At 59.1% G+C, this 14,527-nt stretch overlaps 1 protein-coding gene across 14 annotated transcripts in view; it reads right to left on the bottom strand.

Moving 5' to 3' along the window:
- The window catches only part of MACF1 (microtubule actin crosslinking factor 1), a 136,151-nt gene that overhangs the window by 90,236 nt on the left and 31,388 nt on the right, over positions 1-14,527 (bottom strand). For 7 of the 14 annotated variants that reach the window (XM_061480274.1, XM_061480280.1, XM_061480279.1 and 4 more), the window contains exons 3-14: positions 13,512-13,601; positions 11,017-11,094; positions 9,552-9,644; positions 3,928-4,094; positions 2,697-2,809; positions 2,500-2,606; positions 1,967-2,086; positions 1,766-1,861; positions 1,390-1,517; positions 1,211-1,304; positions 466-620; positions 66-342 (exon numbers count right to left, since the gene is read on the bottom strand). In XM_061480274.1, coding sequence (XP_061336258.1) covers positions 66-342; positions 466-620; positions 1,211-1,304; positions 1,390-1,517; positions 1,766-1,861; positions 1,967-2,086; positions 2,500-2,606; positions 2,697-2,809; positions 3,928-4,094; positions 9,552-9,644; positions 11,017-11,094; positions 13,512-13,601 — 1,518 coding nt within the window. Of the gene's footprint in view, positions 1-65; positions 343-465; positions 621-1,210; positions 1,305-1,389; positions 1,518-1,765; positions 1,862-1,966; positions 2,087-2,499; positions 2,607-2,696; positions 2,810-3,927; positions 4,095-6,356; positions 7,569-9,551; positions 9,645-11,016; positions 11,095-13,511; positions 13,602-14,527 lie in introns of those variants that run through there. The other 7 variants (XM_061480267.1, XM_061480272.1, XM_061480269.1 and 4 more) reach the window with 1 other exon arrangement.

Here is a 14,527-nt window from a genome sequence, read left to right as displayed (position 1 = left end):
GAGCAGGCTCCTACCGCCCCACATCAGTGTGAGTGGGTGATGTCCCCCAGAGAGGCAGCACTCACCTGCATCTCCTCCACCCAGGCCAGCAGCTCGTACACGAACCGGAGGCTGCCTTCATCTTCGGAAGAGGAGATGGCCACCAGCTCTGTCCTGGTCATGGGCTTCCGGAACCAGGAGGCAGAGGAGGTGTGAAGCCCTTTCGTCAGGGACTCGCCCTTCAAGTGCGTTGTGCTCAGCGTGGAAGTGGGCACCAGCTCCAGGGTGGAGAAGTGACCTTTCCTGTACAGGTTAGTGCATTCCAGCCTCAGCGTCACCAGCTCATCCTGCAGCCGCATGATCCTGGAGGAGCAAGGCCCGGGTTAGGAGATGCACATACACTTCTGCCCCTTCCCCGCAGCCGAGCAGAGCTCTGTTCCTCCGTGTTTCTCCATCCACAGACCATCCCGGCAGGGCCCATCTCACCTGAACACCAGCTCCTCCAGCTGGTAGTAATTCTCATCCCGAAGGATCTGCACATCCACCTGGAGCTGGCGGATGAGCCCCTCACACTCCTGCAGGTACATGACCACGTCGTGCTCGTACTGCACCGGCTGCCCCGACTCCAGGTGAGCAGCATCCTGCATGGAGAGAGGAGACTGAGGACACGTGGGCACAGCGACAGCACAGGAGCCCAGTATCAACTTCAAACCCCAAGAGACCTTTTGGTCCACAAGCTTGACGTGAGCAGAAGAACGTGAGTTCATCATTCACACCACCCCCAGGATGTCCCCTTTAGAAAAGCTCCTGCAGATAAACTGAAAGCTTCTAATGACAGATGGGTTCCTGTGGTTAGTCCCATGGACAGCCACGTAAATCATCTCATTTCTTGCTTGGGCTTAACTATTTGTAGCTCCCAACCCTCACATCTTTTTCTCCCAGAACAAAACGCCCTCTTTCAGATACCTGCTCCCTACCCAGGTGGCTGCAGCCTGCACCTGAGTCCTTTCTGCCAAAGGACTTTCTGTCCTTTTCAGACAAATGAAACAGATCTGGGGATGTTAGGCCTAACAGCACAACAAGCTGTCCCCAGGGTCCTTGTGTGATATCCACCACCACCCCACACTGTCAGAAGAGATAGGAAAGGTGGCCTGGAGAACCAACCACCCCACGCAGAAGACAGAGGAAGAGGCAGGAAAACCAGGAAGGGTGGGAATGCCCCCTCACTCACAGCCTGCAGCGTGTTCTTGGCCAGGGTGAGTTTCTCCTCACAGCTCAAAGCACCATTCTGGATTTTGTTAGCGATTTGTAGCAGCAATTCCAGCCTGTGATGACAGAGGGGAGCACAATGAGACAGGGGCTCTGGGCCATCCCCCCAGGCAGGGGAGCAGGGGACGTCCCCACACCGACCTCTCCACCGCTGGCCGCAGCAGCTTCTCGCGCTCCAGCATCTCTATGATAAGCTTGCCCCACTCCTCCTCCACGTCGTTGGGGTGGTAGCCCTGGGGCAGCTTGATGCGTCCAAATTCGATCCATACCTGGGGAAAACAGCAACAGAATGGCATCTCCTTCCCTCCTCCTCCAGCTGGCTACAGACCACAGCAAGGAAAGCGGGGCTGAAAGGCAACAGCATCACTCCTGCAGAGCGCTGCCTGCTACATCCTTTACCCTGAAGGTTATTTCCACTTCTCCCTTCCAAAATAAACCTGCACTGAGCACACTTTAGTCTTGCTCAAAGCACAACACTCCCACCTGCAAGCCTCTGGGTAGCCAAGATGCTGCTTACCTCTAAGAGTTTGTAGAGCTCCTCTATCCTTCCTTTTTCCTGCTCTTTTGCTGGGATTTCAGTTTCTTTGAAGTGTATGTACTGGTTATAAAGTGCCTGGGATGAGAAAAGCTCATCAGAAACCACCATGGGGAATGAAACCAGCCAGCTCTCAATGCTGAGAACATGGGACACTGCAGATTGACCTCATCCAGGACCTACCTTTAGCTCTACAGGGTTCTGGGGGAAGGATTTATCTGACATGAGTATCGTGTGCTGCTTGATCCAGGAGACGAGGGACTCCACGCGGGTCTGGTACTCCAGCCACCTCGAGTCCACCTCCTGCGGGGTGAGAGGGCCCTTGCAGAGCACTGCCATGGGCAGGTCTCCATGGGGAGAGGCAGAGCACGGAGGGAACTGAGGTGCCATGGTCACACCTAAGGGGTGGATCGTTTGCCTGTGCCTCCCTCCTGTGATGCCATCTCAGGTATAGGAAGGAGGAGGAGGACGATCCTCCTCGTAAGCTGCTCCCTGGAAGCCAGTTCTGCTTTCCCATGAGCTCAAACCCACAGCAGAAACCACGGCTCCACAGGCACATCAGCAGCTCACAGGCAGACACACTAACAGGGAAGCTCCTTCCTCTGCCTGAGCCTCTTCCACCCATCAACCATCTGCTACAGTGGACAGGGAACCTCCAAGCCCTCCCCACAACAACCAGCTGCCTCCCACATCGCTGCCCCAGCATCCCAACTCACGATAGCACTGATCCCTTCTCCTCCCTCGGGGACTTTGGGAAAGGCATCATAGATTGAAGACACATAAGTTATCACGGATTTCTCATCCGGAGAGGGCACGTCCACATCTGACAAGGGGGAAGGAGAAAGGCAGTGAGGAAGGGGAGCAGGCAGAGGTCAGCATCACCCCACGTCACCACATCACCCTGGGCACCCACCTTCAGCGTCCAGCAGCCTGGTGACCCCCAGCCTCTCCGCGATCTCAAAGGCCTGCTCCAGGTTCTCCCGGTTGCTCTGGATCTGCACCCTCTCCATGTCCACCAGATCCGGCCTGCAGGCACGCAGCACAGCCACAACGTTGGCAAACAGCACAAAGGTGCCCAGGATGGAGCATCCTGGATGGGCCCCACTGCCCAGGCAGCTCCCAAGGGCTTGTCTGAGCTCCTGCCCTGGGCTGGTGTCTGTCTCCAAGGTGAGCTGGGAGCACCTCCCCAGCTCAGCCCCTTTGGGAAAGGGATCTTCAGGCTAGGAAGGAAAAACTCTTGTGCTCCTCTGGGATTACCCCTCTCTGTACACACTCTGTATCCAGTGTGGTGGACTGGGACAGGACAGAGGTGCACGAACAGCCCCAAAGCGGGTGGTTAAACCTCTCCAGAGGACACGGGCGGAGTGAAGGGGATGCAGCAGGCACAGATGCTGCCAGCCCTGCACCAGAACAGAACCAGCAGCAAACCACAGCACAAATGAACCTCAAATGAGCATGGAGGAGCCAGGAAAATCCCGGCCTCTGAGCACCACGAGCGTGCTGCCCATCATGCGCCCATCTCCTGCCTGCCCCTGCCTGCAGAATCCTGCTGTGTCCCTCCCTGCTGAGCCCTGCCCGCTCCTCCCGGCCACAGGCAAGCCCAGAGCAGCACAGGGCAGTGCTATTTCCAGCTCCCAGGAGATGCCTCCTCCCAGGGCTTTGCTGTTCTCCTGCAGGCTCCAAGGCCAAGTGCCCTTGACAAAGCAGCCCCAGCGCTGCCTCCCTGCCCATGCAGAAGGTGCACTGTCCCTAAAGGAACTGTGAGAGGTTTATCTGCAGCTGGGGAGAGCTCCGAGACCCTGGGATGACAGCGTGGATGGAAGTGTTGCTATTCATGGAGAGCAGGAAGGGCAGCACTGACACATCAAACACTGCAGCACTCCCAGTCTAAAAGCTTTTCTTGCCTCTCTCCCCAGCCTCACTCAAAATGCTTTTTCTTGCAGCCTCATGTACTGTGGCTCTTCCCCAGCATCCGCCCCCAGCTACTTGGCTGAAGAGATGATTTCCAGGTAAAAGAGACAAAAACCTCACCTACATTTCTATGCACTCCAGACCATCGCTGACTGCAACGGTGGGCAGGGACCCCTCCGAGGTCCTCAGCCCTTCCTCCCACCCAGACAATGCTCCCCGCTGCCCCTGCCTACCTGTATCTGTGGATGAGCGCGTTGAACATCTTCCCATCGCTCCAGCAGGATGAGAAGTTGGTGCATTTCACCCCGATGTAGCCTGCAGTCACTTTTTGTGTCCACAGAAGCAGCTTCTCCTTGGCTGACATATCCCCCGACTCGCCACTGATGTAGATGTCGGAGATCTGCAAGGAAGCAGCAGCCCTGGGGTGATGCAGGAGCAGGAAAAGGCCCCACCAGCACCGCTGGTTCCTATGAACTCGCCTGAGACCTGGCAGCTCGTGCACCCACTCCACTGCCAGCTCCTGCCCAGCACCCTTGGATACCCAGGGCTCACCAGGAATGGTCACAGCCCTATGCAGCAGCACCCAAGGAAGGAGCAACCAACACCATCCCTCATCAGGGCAGCCACCACAGTGAGGGATGCTCCACCCAGAGCATCACGTTGTAAAGAAACCAACTTAAGAAGCAGAAAACAGCGTTTGGAGGTGCTGTGTGAGAGGACAGAGGTCTCTCCTTGACCTCCAGCTTGGTGCTGCTTGCAGCAGGGCCATCAGCTCCATCCCAGGGGGAAAGGGAATGGGGAGGAAGCTGTTGCATCCCCACTCTGCCTCGTGGTACCTGGAGAGGCAGTACAGGGGTGCTGGTGACGGGGGTGCTGGTGACAGGGGTGCTGGTGACAGGGGTGCTGTGACCCACCTCCCTAACAAGAGACCAATGGTCACGGACCCCTCTTAGCCAGACGCCCAGGCCTGGCTGCAGATCCCAGACTTGCACGTGACAGAACGCACGTGTCTCCACATTCCGGCATGTTCCTGACTGGCACAGCTTCCTCCTCACCCAGTCGTCCCCCCCCAGCTCCCCAATTAGTGCAATTACTCCCCTTAATGAAGGGGCAGACAAAGGGGAGGGCGGGAGCTGCTTGGATATTCCAGGGTGCCTGTGGAAAAGCAACGCTCAGTGGACTCCTCCTCCCGGCACTGCAGGGAGAAGGGGTACCAGGACCCAGCCCTACCGAGCCCCCCTGAGCACCTTCATCCCCCCCCCCAAAACCCAGCCGGGTGGGTGCTGGTACTGCTCGGGCCCTGGCTGCTGGAGATCCCTGTGCAGGCGGGTCCTGCCGGATCAGGAAGCTGGAGGAAGGCTGGAGGATGTGTAATTGGTATGCTGCAGCTCACCGCCCTCTCCCCAGCCTGAGCCGCTCATCACACACAGAACTGCTCTTTGTCAGCCGCTGCCACACCGCTGGCGCTGCCTTTAACTCCTCCAGCCCCGCGCCTGCGCTTCCTTAGGGATGCCGGGACCCGGCAGCACAGCCAGAATGGATATAGCATAGGTGAGCAGCAGAATGGGACCCTCCACGTGTGCAGGCAGCAGGGATGGACCCACAAACCTTCACCTGCCCGGCACTCCCTTATTGATTACCCAGCGACTCCTAATGAAGAGCAGAATGAAACCTCCTGTAAGCCACCCATCAGCTCTGCCCCACCTGAGCTCCCCAGTGCCCCTCAGGACACTCCTCACAGCACCCAGCTGGGATAAATCCTCTATTTTCAACTATTCCCACAGCACTGGGGCTCTCCAACCTCTGAGCCCTTCCCCGAGGGCATCCTTGCAGGAAACCCTCCTAGAGACGTGCGTGCGTATGGAGGTGCAGGATGCAGCACCAGCTCCACCCTCCTTTCTTCACATGTCTGTGTCAGGACAAAGATTTAGGGAGGCACCAGCAAGAACTGAGAGTGGAAACTCACAGCACCGGGGCTCAGCCTCTTCCAAACCCTTCCAGCACCAGTCTTACGAACCAAGCAACCGGTGGCAGGATGCTGAAGGCCAGATGGTGACACCAGCCCAGCCTAGCACAGGTATCGGGGCCACAGCCCCTTTCCTGCCCTTCCAATCACATGCGTCTCCTGGGGCATACAGAGCTTGGCCAAACCCAAGAGCTCCTTCAGCCCACCCTGCCTCCCCTAAACAGAGACCTCCAAACAGCACCAATGGGCTCCAACACAGCACCATCCCCTCCTCTTCCTCTTGAGATCAGGCAGAGCCCCTGCTCCTGGTAGCTTAGTGCAGGCAGCAGGATGGGGATACCCCAAACTCACACCCGACCCAGCAGCCCCGAGGGCACATGTGCCACTGGTGACACCAATATGGCACCGAGAGCCTCCGTGACCCCTGGCAGCACGCAGGAGCTCCGGTGAGCGCAGCTCTCCGACCGGCTGTACTGGGAACACAGGATGGGATGGGCTGATCCCTGGGAAACGCTTCCCAGTGGAGATGCTCAGAAGGAAAAGGGCTCCGGGAGCTTTCTGCACCACCCATGCTCAGCACGAGGTTGCCCCTTGCCAAGACGACCGTCCCCAGGAGCCACCAGGATCCGGGCTCCACTGACCCGGCTCCCCCCACCCCGGTCCAAGAGGCGGGTGAGGGCACACGCAGGCACTGACCATTCCTCCGGCTGGCCCCGAGCTCCCCCTCCAAGCCTGGTCCCCTCCAAGCCTGTGGCCACCTTCAGAGGGAGGCGCCGCGGTCCCACCGGCTCCAGCGCGTGTGGCCGGGTCGCTGCCGTACCCCGAGGAGCTCCGGGCTGCGCACCCGCTGCGCCCGCTGAAGGAGGACGTGCTGCGGGATGCCGGCGGTCCATGCCCATCTCCCTCCCCAGCCTGAGACGATGGCAGCCCTGAGGTTCTCCCCGTGCTGGGGTTTTCTGCCTGATCCACCATGGGGGACGGCGTCGAGAGCTCTGAAAGGGTGCCCGGCTCTGCTGCAGAAGAGCAGGTCCACACAGTGCTGGAGCCAGGGTCCTTGCTGCCTCCTTTCCCCCAGGCATCCAGGGCGCTGCTGGCTCCCAGCTCCTTGCTTTTGGCTGGCTCCTCGGCACCGGTCGGGGACAGGAGCCCCCCGGGGTAGCCATTGGGGCGCAGGGGCAGCAGCACAGCCCGGCGGCTGCCTGCGCCGCTCCTCTGCAGCTCGACCAGGCGGCTCACCGCCCTCTCGCAGCCCTCCTCAGCCGGGTTGTCCAGCAAGCGGGCGATGACGGTGGTGCCTTCATCCCCGGCAGGGTCTGCGCCCGGCTGCCGCGGCTCCGGCACCAGCAGAACCTTCTGCACCTCGCCCTGGAACCGCTCCTTCACCTGCACCAGGAGCCCGGGGTGCAGCGCGGCTGCCTTGGGGTCCCCGCGGCCGGCGGGTTCCTCTCCTCCCTCCCGAGGCGCTGCCTTCGACTTCAGCACATCCTCATCCTCACGCACCTCCAGGGCTGGGGCTTCCTGCTGTGGGGCTGCCTCCGGCATCGCTCTTCTCTTCCCCCTCCGCCTCCGTTTGAAGCGGACCCTTTTTTTAGGAGACAGGGGTGCCTTTCCCACTGTTTTTTCCTTCGGCTCCTTAACGCAGCCCAGAGAATTCCCCATCTCCTCCTCCTCCTCCTCCTCCTCCTCCCCGGCGCCGGCAGTACCGCAGCGGAGCGAGTCGCCGGCTCCCGAATCAATCCCGAACGGGGCTTCATGGGCTCCAACGGGGGCCGTGCTCCGTGCCGCGGGGTGCCCGTGCCCGGCGCTCCCTCCCGCCAGCCCCGCCGCCGCTCCAGACAGCCATCTTACAGCCTGCGCTGCCAGCACACACATTCAAAGCATCTCACTGCAGTTCAGAAATCACTTGACCTAAAAGCAGAGGGAGCGGGGATTGGCTGCAGCTCCTGTTCTCCAAACATGAGGTAATGGGAGCACGGCCCTCGCCGACACAAACAGGGAGCAGAGAGGGGAGGAGGGTGGGAACGGGGAGGATAAACCCCACAGAACGCGGGGAAGGTTGGTAAAGGTAGGATAAAGGAAGGGGTGGGAAAGAAACGGGGTGGGGGGAAGCAGGGAGGAGTCAGAGCGGCTCTGCACGCACACTACGGGGAATGCGCCGGCTCCACAGGGATGCTCCTGGCCAATTCGAGAGGTTTGCTCCTTAAACCTTAATGCTGAGAGCCCCGAGAGCTCTCATGGGGGCTCATGTGCCCACCCTCCTGCCGGGCTCGCCCAGCTCAGGGCGTGGAGCACAAGGCACCTCGGGGACCTGGCATCAGGGAGAAGCAGCCTGGGGTCCCAACCAGTGCCAATGACCCCATCCCAGTCCAACCCCTTCTGAGGGCAGGTTTTGATCATTCCAGCTCTCAGCAGCTCAGAGGGACCAGAGTAGGGCAACATGCACCACAAGCAGGGATGAGACAGAAAATGGGGAAAAGGGAGGCATAAAGATGGGGATATGGAACTCAGCCCCAGCAAGCAGGGCTGGGAGGGGAGAAAAACACTATGAGGAGCAACCCAGGAGACGACCATGGCAGCCAGGGACCCCAAGAGCTCCCAGGGCATGTGGGGCAGGCCCCACACCTTCACTGCTCCAGCTCCCTGCTCCACACTGACTCCAGCCCTTCCCAAACCTCTCCCAGCCGCCTGCCCCCAGGCAGTGGTACTGGGACACTGGAGATTAAGAGGTTCACAATGGAGCCACAACCCCAGAAACAATCCCATTAGCCCAGTGGGGAGAGGATGGGCAGGCTCATGGCACCAGCCCAGCTCCCCATGGGACCCCTTGTCACCCACCCTGTCCCCCACGGCAGGGTGGCATCATCCCCTCCCAGCTGGGCATGGAGGGCACCCAGGACCTCCTGATATCCCCTTGCTGGTCTCCTGCAGCAGAGGATGCACCAGGACTGGACCAACCCAAAGACGAGGACCACGGGCATGGGATGCCACCAGCCAGGGTCCCACCAGAGACAACAGCGACTGCTCAGCATCCAGATCCTGCTCGATCCTGGCTGCTTCCCAGGGCAAACCACCAGCCGAGTGCCTTGCCCGCAGCCTCACACCCAATTTATCCCCATGATCCCCCCAAAAGCACTGCTCACTCATTCCTCCAAGTAATAAAACCTTCCTTATGAGGTCCCAAAGCCAGCGCCAGCCTCATCTGGAAGATGCCAGCAGGGATGCAGCAGGGAGCTGGGACACAGCAGCGGGAACGGCCACATAGCTCACACGCTGCTGACAGCAGCAGTGCTCAGCGAGCCAACATGCCAGCACACTGGTGGCATTCGGGGCTGTGCCCTGAGGGCTTCAGAGCTACAGCTGGGTAATTTGAGGTATTAGAGACCTGAGACCCTGTTTTACAAGAGCATCTACAGCACACAATTGCTGGAGACGGTCCCGGCTGCGTTCCCCAGCAGGGCCAGAGAGCTTCTCCTATCCCTGTCCTGAACCACTGTCACGCGGCTGACATTTTCCATTCCAACAACCACACAAAGGGCTGGGAGCACCTCGGGATAACAGCCCCATGCGGGTGGGAGCTCAGCCCATTGGATCCCTCAAGGATCTGCTCTTCTCCTCCAGAGACATCAGCTGAGCAAACAGCTACCGCCAACAACCGCAGTGCCAACGGGAGGCCACCACACACAGCCCATCATTAATGATCCCATTACAGAAACAATGGGAAAAGGGTGTTGCTGTTCTCCAGCACCAGTCTCCATGATCCTGCGATGGGTGCGGATCCTCCAGACCAATCCATGCAGCAGCATTGCCACAGAACACACGGACAAGAGGGATGCCAGCGCCATCCCAGCCCATCCACCCCGCACCCTTCAACAAGAAGCTCTGATGACCTACCTGGAAGTGGAGGATGATGGTCCATATGAGCCCCAGCGTGAGCTTGGGGTTGCCATCCGTAATGTCATCGTTGCGAATGTTCACCAGTTTCACCTGAAAGAGAAACATCAGGGTCAAAGCTCACCCACAGGAAGGAGGGGGACATGGCCTTGACCCCATGGGCCCCCCAAGCACCTCAAGTGGGGACACGCAAGACCCCAGCGCTTCCTGAAGCAGCAGCGAGGCCACCCCATGCCCTGTCTCAGGAAGGATTATTCACATCTCCAGCTCTCTCCATCTGGAATTGCTTTCCCAGCACTTAATGGCTTTATTTTAGCTCACACAGGGAAGTGCTTCACCCCCAAAGCCCTGAGCACTGGTGCATAATTGAACAGGCACAGAGCACGGGTAGAAGAGGATGGCTGAGCTTTAACAACTCATTCCCGGGTTCAAAACCACCCTGCTTGGGCTGGTTTTCAACTTTAAGGAAGCAGAAACACGAGCACTGAGGGTCCTCCCCCAGCACCCACCAAGAGCCCCATCCAGGCAGATTCCAGCCCCACAGTCCCAGAGCTGCCTGGCCACTGCTCCTGCTCCCCCTGCAGCCGCTATCCCAGGAGCTGCCACGTGCTTTGGGCTCTTTTTCCCTGGTGGGCTCCCCATGGAGGGTCCCCGCTCCCCAGCAGGGCTCCACGCTCAGTCTCCAGCAGGAGCATGTGGGAAAAGACATCCTGCTTCAAAGGAAAAGCTGTTTCATCCAAGTAGAGAAACAAGCTCCCGAGAGCCCCCAGCAAAATGTCTCTATCAAGGGGCTGGGGAGGAGGAGCAGGGGGCTGGAAGCAGCTCACCCTCCCTGGAGTGGGGGCACAGTCACGTTTATTCAGTGCCCCCAGGCCAGCAGAGAACCCTGCTTCAGCAGGAACTGCTCGGATTTATCATCACCTCGGCATATCTGGGGAGCATCTCGGTGGGGAGACCTGACCCAACAGGCAGAACGGGACACACGGCCCCGGGGGTTCCACCTACAGAGCCAACAAGTCTGGGGATGCATCCCAGTGCTCCAGGCGGATCCCGCCCAGGGGTGCGGAGGAGGCACTGCAGGGCCAGCACCTCCCAAAAGCCTGCCCTCTGAAAGCCAAAGGGGGATGCTGTCTGTCCGTGGGATGTGCCACAGCCGCCCATCCCCGGTGCTGGGATCTGAGGCTTTCTGGGGAACAGAAGTGCCTGTCTGTGACATTTGCAATCCCCTTCCCACAAGTGGAGTCTGGTTCCTCATTTTCATACTGGTTTTTGTGCTGCGTGGGTGGTTCTGAGAGTGAACACCTACAGGGGAATGTCCCCTGAGAGCCACCCTCAACCAGCACTGACACCACAGGGATGGGCACACCCTGGCACAGGCTGATGCTGCTTCTCAACACCATTCCCGAGTCCCAGCCGGGGGAACAACCACAAATCTGCCTCTGGATGAGCCCAGCTCAGCCCTTACCTGTCGCTGCTTCAGGAAATCCAGGGCAATCTGCACGTTCTGCAGGCGATGGAAACGCATCCGCCCCTTCTCACGCGGCTGCAAGAGAGGCAGCAGGTTCAGGGGGGGTCTTGGAGCCGGGCTGGCAGCTCCCCACATGCACAACCACCCCCCGTGCCCAGCGTGCTGCTGTGACCCCGTGCACTGCACACATCCTGCTCTATCCTCTTGCTCTGGAGGCAAATAGAAGCGTTGCTACTCATGATCCTGCTGCAAGGTGGGGCATGGAGGTGGGAAGACCCCAAGATCTTGACCTCCTCCAAGACCCCGAGGGCTGGCATCCAGGCTCCGAGCTGTGTGCTCAGCCAGCAGCAGGCAGGACCGGTGCAGCCTCCAAGATCCCAAGGCAGGATCCCACCTATCCCAAAGTCAGACACACTGGGAAGAGGGCTCAGCAAAAAGAGATGTGCATGAGCGGGTGCAGGGTCTGAGCCATCCAGATGGAAGCAGAGGCAGGTCTGCTCCGCAGCAGGACATGGGGACACAGGCAGGTCCCCACTGATGGCAAAGAAGCCACGACCTCAGCCTCAGCCCCTGCAGACCCAGCTCAGCTTTTCCCACATGTGGGCTCCAGGCCCCATTTCCAAACCCTTCGGGAATGCCCTGGGCTGCGCTCATCGCTGCTGCTGCAGGCAGGGGACTCTCCAAGGTACCAGGAAGCTGAGCCGTGGCCAGGGGAAGGGTATGTGATATGGGATGCTGGATCTGCTTTGATACAGCAGGAAGAGAATGGATGCACAAATCCTGATCCCAGCCTCAATGAGGTATCACCAGGATGCTCTGAACTGCTGGGACACCCCAATTCCTATGAGCCCCCTTCCTTCCCCAGCCTGAAGGGGAAGAGCTGCCCCTGCAAGGGGAACATCTCCAGGGCTGCAGGGACTGGAGCCTGGTGGGAAGATGCTACAGCCCCCCCCAGCTCCTCCCGCACTGCTCCAGGTGGAGGTGACACCATGCACAAGGGAGTCATCACCCAGAGCAAAGGGGGCTGGAAAACACCCCTTGTACCCTGAGTAAGGCTTTGGGGTCTGCCCCCTCATGGGGACCCTCAGCTGTGCTCGCTCCTACCTCCACTCACATGCATGGGGTTGCTGGTTGTGCCCCGCACCCTACAGTGGCACCAGCCACAACCCCCCCCACCCCTTCCAAGAAGGTGCCTGTGCCCTGTCCATGCAGTGCGAGGTGAGCAGCCACCACTGCAGCCCCGTGGGGGGGACACATGCTGTCACCCCGGGTGGGTGCCGTGCCCTGACCGCAGGCTGACACCGCAGGGCGCACACGGATAATCCAGTTCAGGTGAGCAGAGCCCAGGAAGGAGGAGAGCAGAACCGGGAGCCGGGGCTCCTGCAGCTTCCCTCCTGCTTCCCTCGCTCAGGGTGCCCACCCTGGGTGGCTTTTATCCAGACCCAAGGAGAAGGGAAGCTGGGAGCCTCTGGGCTGCACTGGACTATCCGCCGGCACTCCAGTGCCTGCCCGGGATACAGACTCAACCTACTTCTTCATCATCATCATCTTCCTCCTCCCGCTCCTCGCTGCTCGCACGGCACCAGGCCGGCGCTCTCACCAGGCGAAGGCTCCGCTGAGCTGGCGGCTCTATTTGCTATGGAGGACGGGAGGGACGGCGGCGAGGCGACGGGAGGGGGACACGACAGGGAGACACAATGGAAACCAAAAGGCAACACCCAGGTGAGAGGGAAAACAAAAGAGTGGGGATGAAGGCGGCTGGATCTCTAGCACTCCCTGGGCTCCAGCACAGGAATTTCCCCTTGGATTTGAAAGCCGGAGGGAAGAGAAGGAAGCTGTCTGGATCACAAGTAGCTTGATCCAAATTTTCAACCCCCACAAAAACCTGATTTGGCATCTTGTGGAGGGTAACGGAGGGAGCGGGGAGATCTTTACCCACATCCTATTTTAGGGGAAAGCTAAAATAATTCCTGCTGCGCTACCCTGTTGCAGGCACTGGGATCTTCCCAGAGCTGAGTGAATGTGTCAGTCTGAGGAGGAGGAGGAGGAAGGAGGGGGACTCTACGATGCTCATGACGCAGGATGAGGTTTGCACGCCACAAATGCAGCTCAGGCAGGAGCTGAGCATGGGGCAGGAGCATCAAACGTGAGCTAAAGCACTGGGCAAACTCTCACAGGAAGAGTTTGAGTCAAAGCCATCAGTATCTGTTATTTTAAATGCAGATGAAGGTTTGAAGCCTCCACAAAAAGAGGGCTCTACCCAGGGCACTGCAAACCAGGGGCTCTGAGGGGATCCAAGACCAGCCTGGGGAACACGGGTCTGAGTGGAAACAACAAAAATGATAACTAATACAATAAAAGGAACAAGGACAGACATTTGAAAACAAAACTATGGCGTAAGAAATGACAGGAATGAAGGGAGTGGGGGAAGGATGGAGGGGACCTATGGGGAAGGGTGGCAGCAGCATCGCTGCCCGGCCCTGGGCACTTACCAGCTTGACCCCTGACAGCACCTCCAGGAGGGAGATGAGGTTGTGGCCATCTCGTAGGTCTTCGTAGAGGTCATTGATGTGCTTGCGCACCTGCGGGAGGAACAACCATCACTTTGCACGGTGATTCCAGAATGATGGCTAAGGACAGAGGTCTCCTGGCTCCCAAATAACCTGCTGCAACTTATACACATGGAATCAGGCTGTTAAACCACCCATATTCCAGGCAATAGAATTATAAGAGTCATAGAATAGTCTGGGTTGGAAAGGATCTTAAGATCATCCAGTTCCAACCCCTGCCATGGGCAGGGACACCTCACACTAAACCATGGCACCCAGGGCTCTGTCCAACCTGGCCTTGAACACTGCCAGGGATGGAGCATTCATAACACTGCACACAGAGCTCTGCAGTCCTGAAGCGTTGGTTTAAGTGTTCAGGCTGCCTTGGAGTAACTCCCAAAGCACGGCACCCAGCTCCATCTGAGAGCAGAGGAGGCTTCTGCGAGCTGTGAGAGCAGCCTCTGGAACTGCTCTTCCCAGACACCCAGACCTTGTCCTGGAGTTTTACTCACCTGGGAATCACAGCCTGGTCTGGGTTGGAAGGGACCTTAAAGCTTATCCAGCTCCAACCCCTGCCACGGGCAGGGACCCCTTCCACTGGAGCAGCTTGCTCTAAGCCTCTGTGTCCAACCTGGCCTTGAACACTGCCAGGGATGGGGCAGCCACAGCTTCTCTGGGCACCCTGTGCCAGCGCCTCAGCACCCTCACAGGGAAGAGCTTCGGCCTAAGAGCTCATCTCAGTCTCCCCTCGGGCAGGTTAAAGCCATTCCCCTTGGCCTGTCCCTGCATCCCTTGTCCCAAGCCCCTCTCCAGGTTTCCTGCAGCCCCTTCAGGCACTGGAGCTGCTCTCAGGTCTCCCCTTCAGGAGCCTTCTCTTCTCCAGGCTGCCCCAGCCCAGCTCTCTCAGCCTGGCTCCAGAGCAGAGCTGCTCCAGCCCTCGCAGTAGCTCCGTGGCCTCC

The sequence above is a fragment of the Pezoporus flaviventris genome, unplaced genomic scaffold, assembly GCF_033815535.1.
Source record: "Pezoporus flaviventris isolate CSIRO_AGI_PZ_B2104156 unplaced genomic scaffold, CSIRO_AGI_Pfla_v1 ptg000176l, whole genome shotgun sequence".
NCBI classification, from domain to species: Eukaryota; Metazoa; Chordata; class Aves; order Psittaciformes; family Psittacidae; genus Pezoporus; species Pezoporus flaviventris.
Note: the sequence above shows the minus strand (reverse complement) of the source record. Positions and strands in the feature narration are given on the sequence as shown.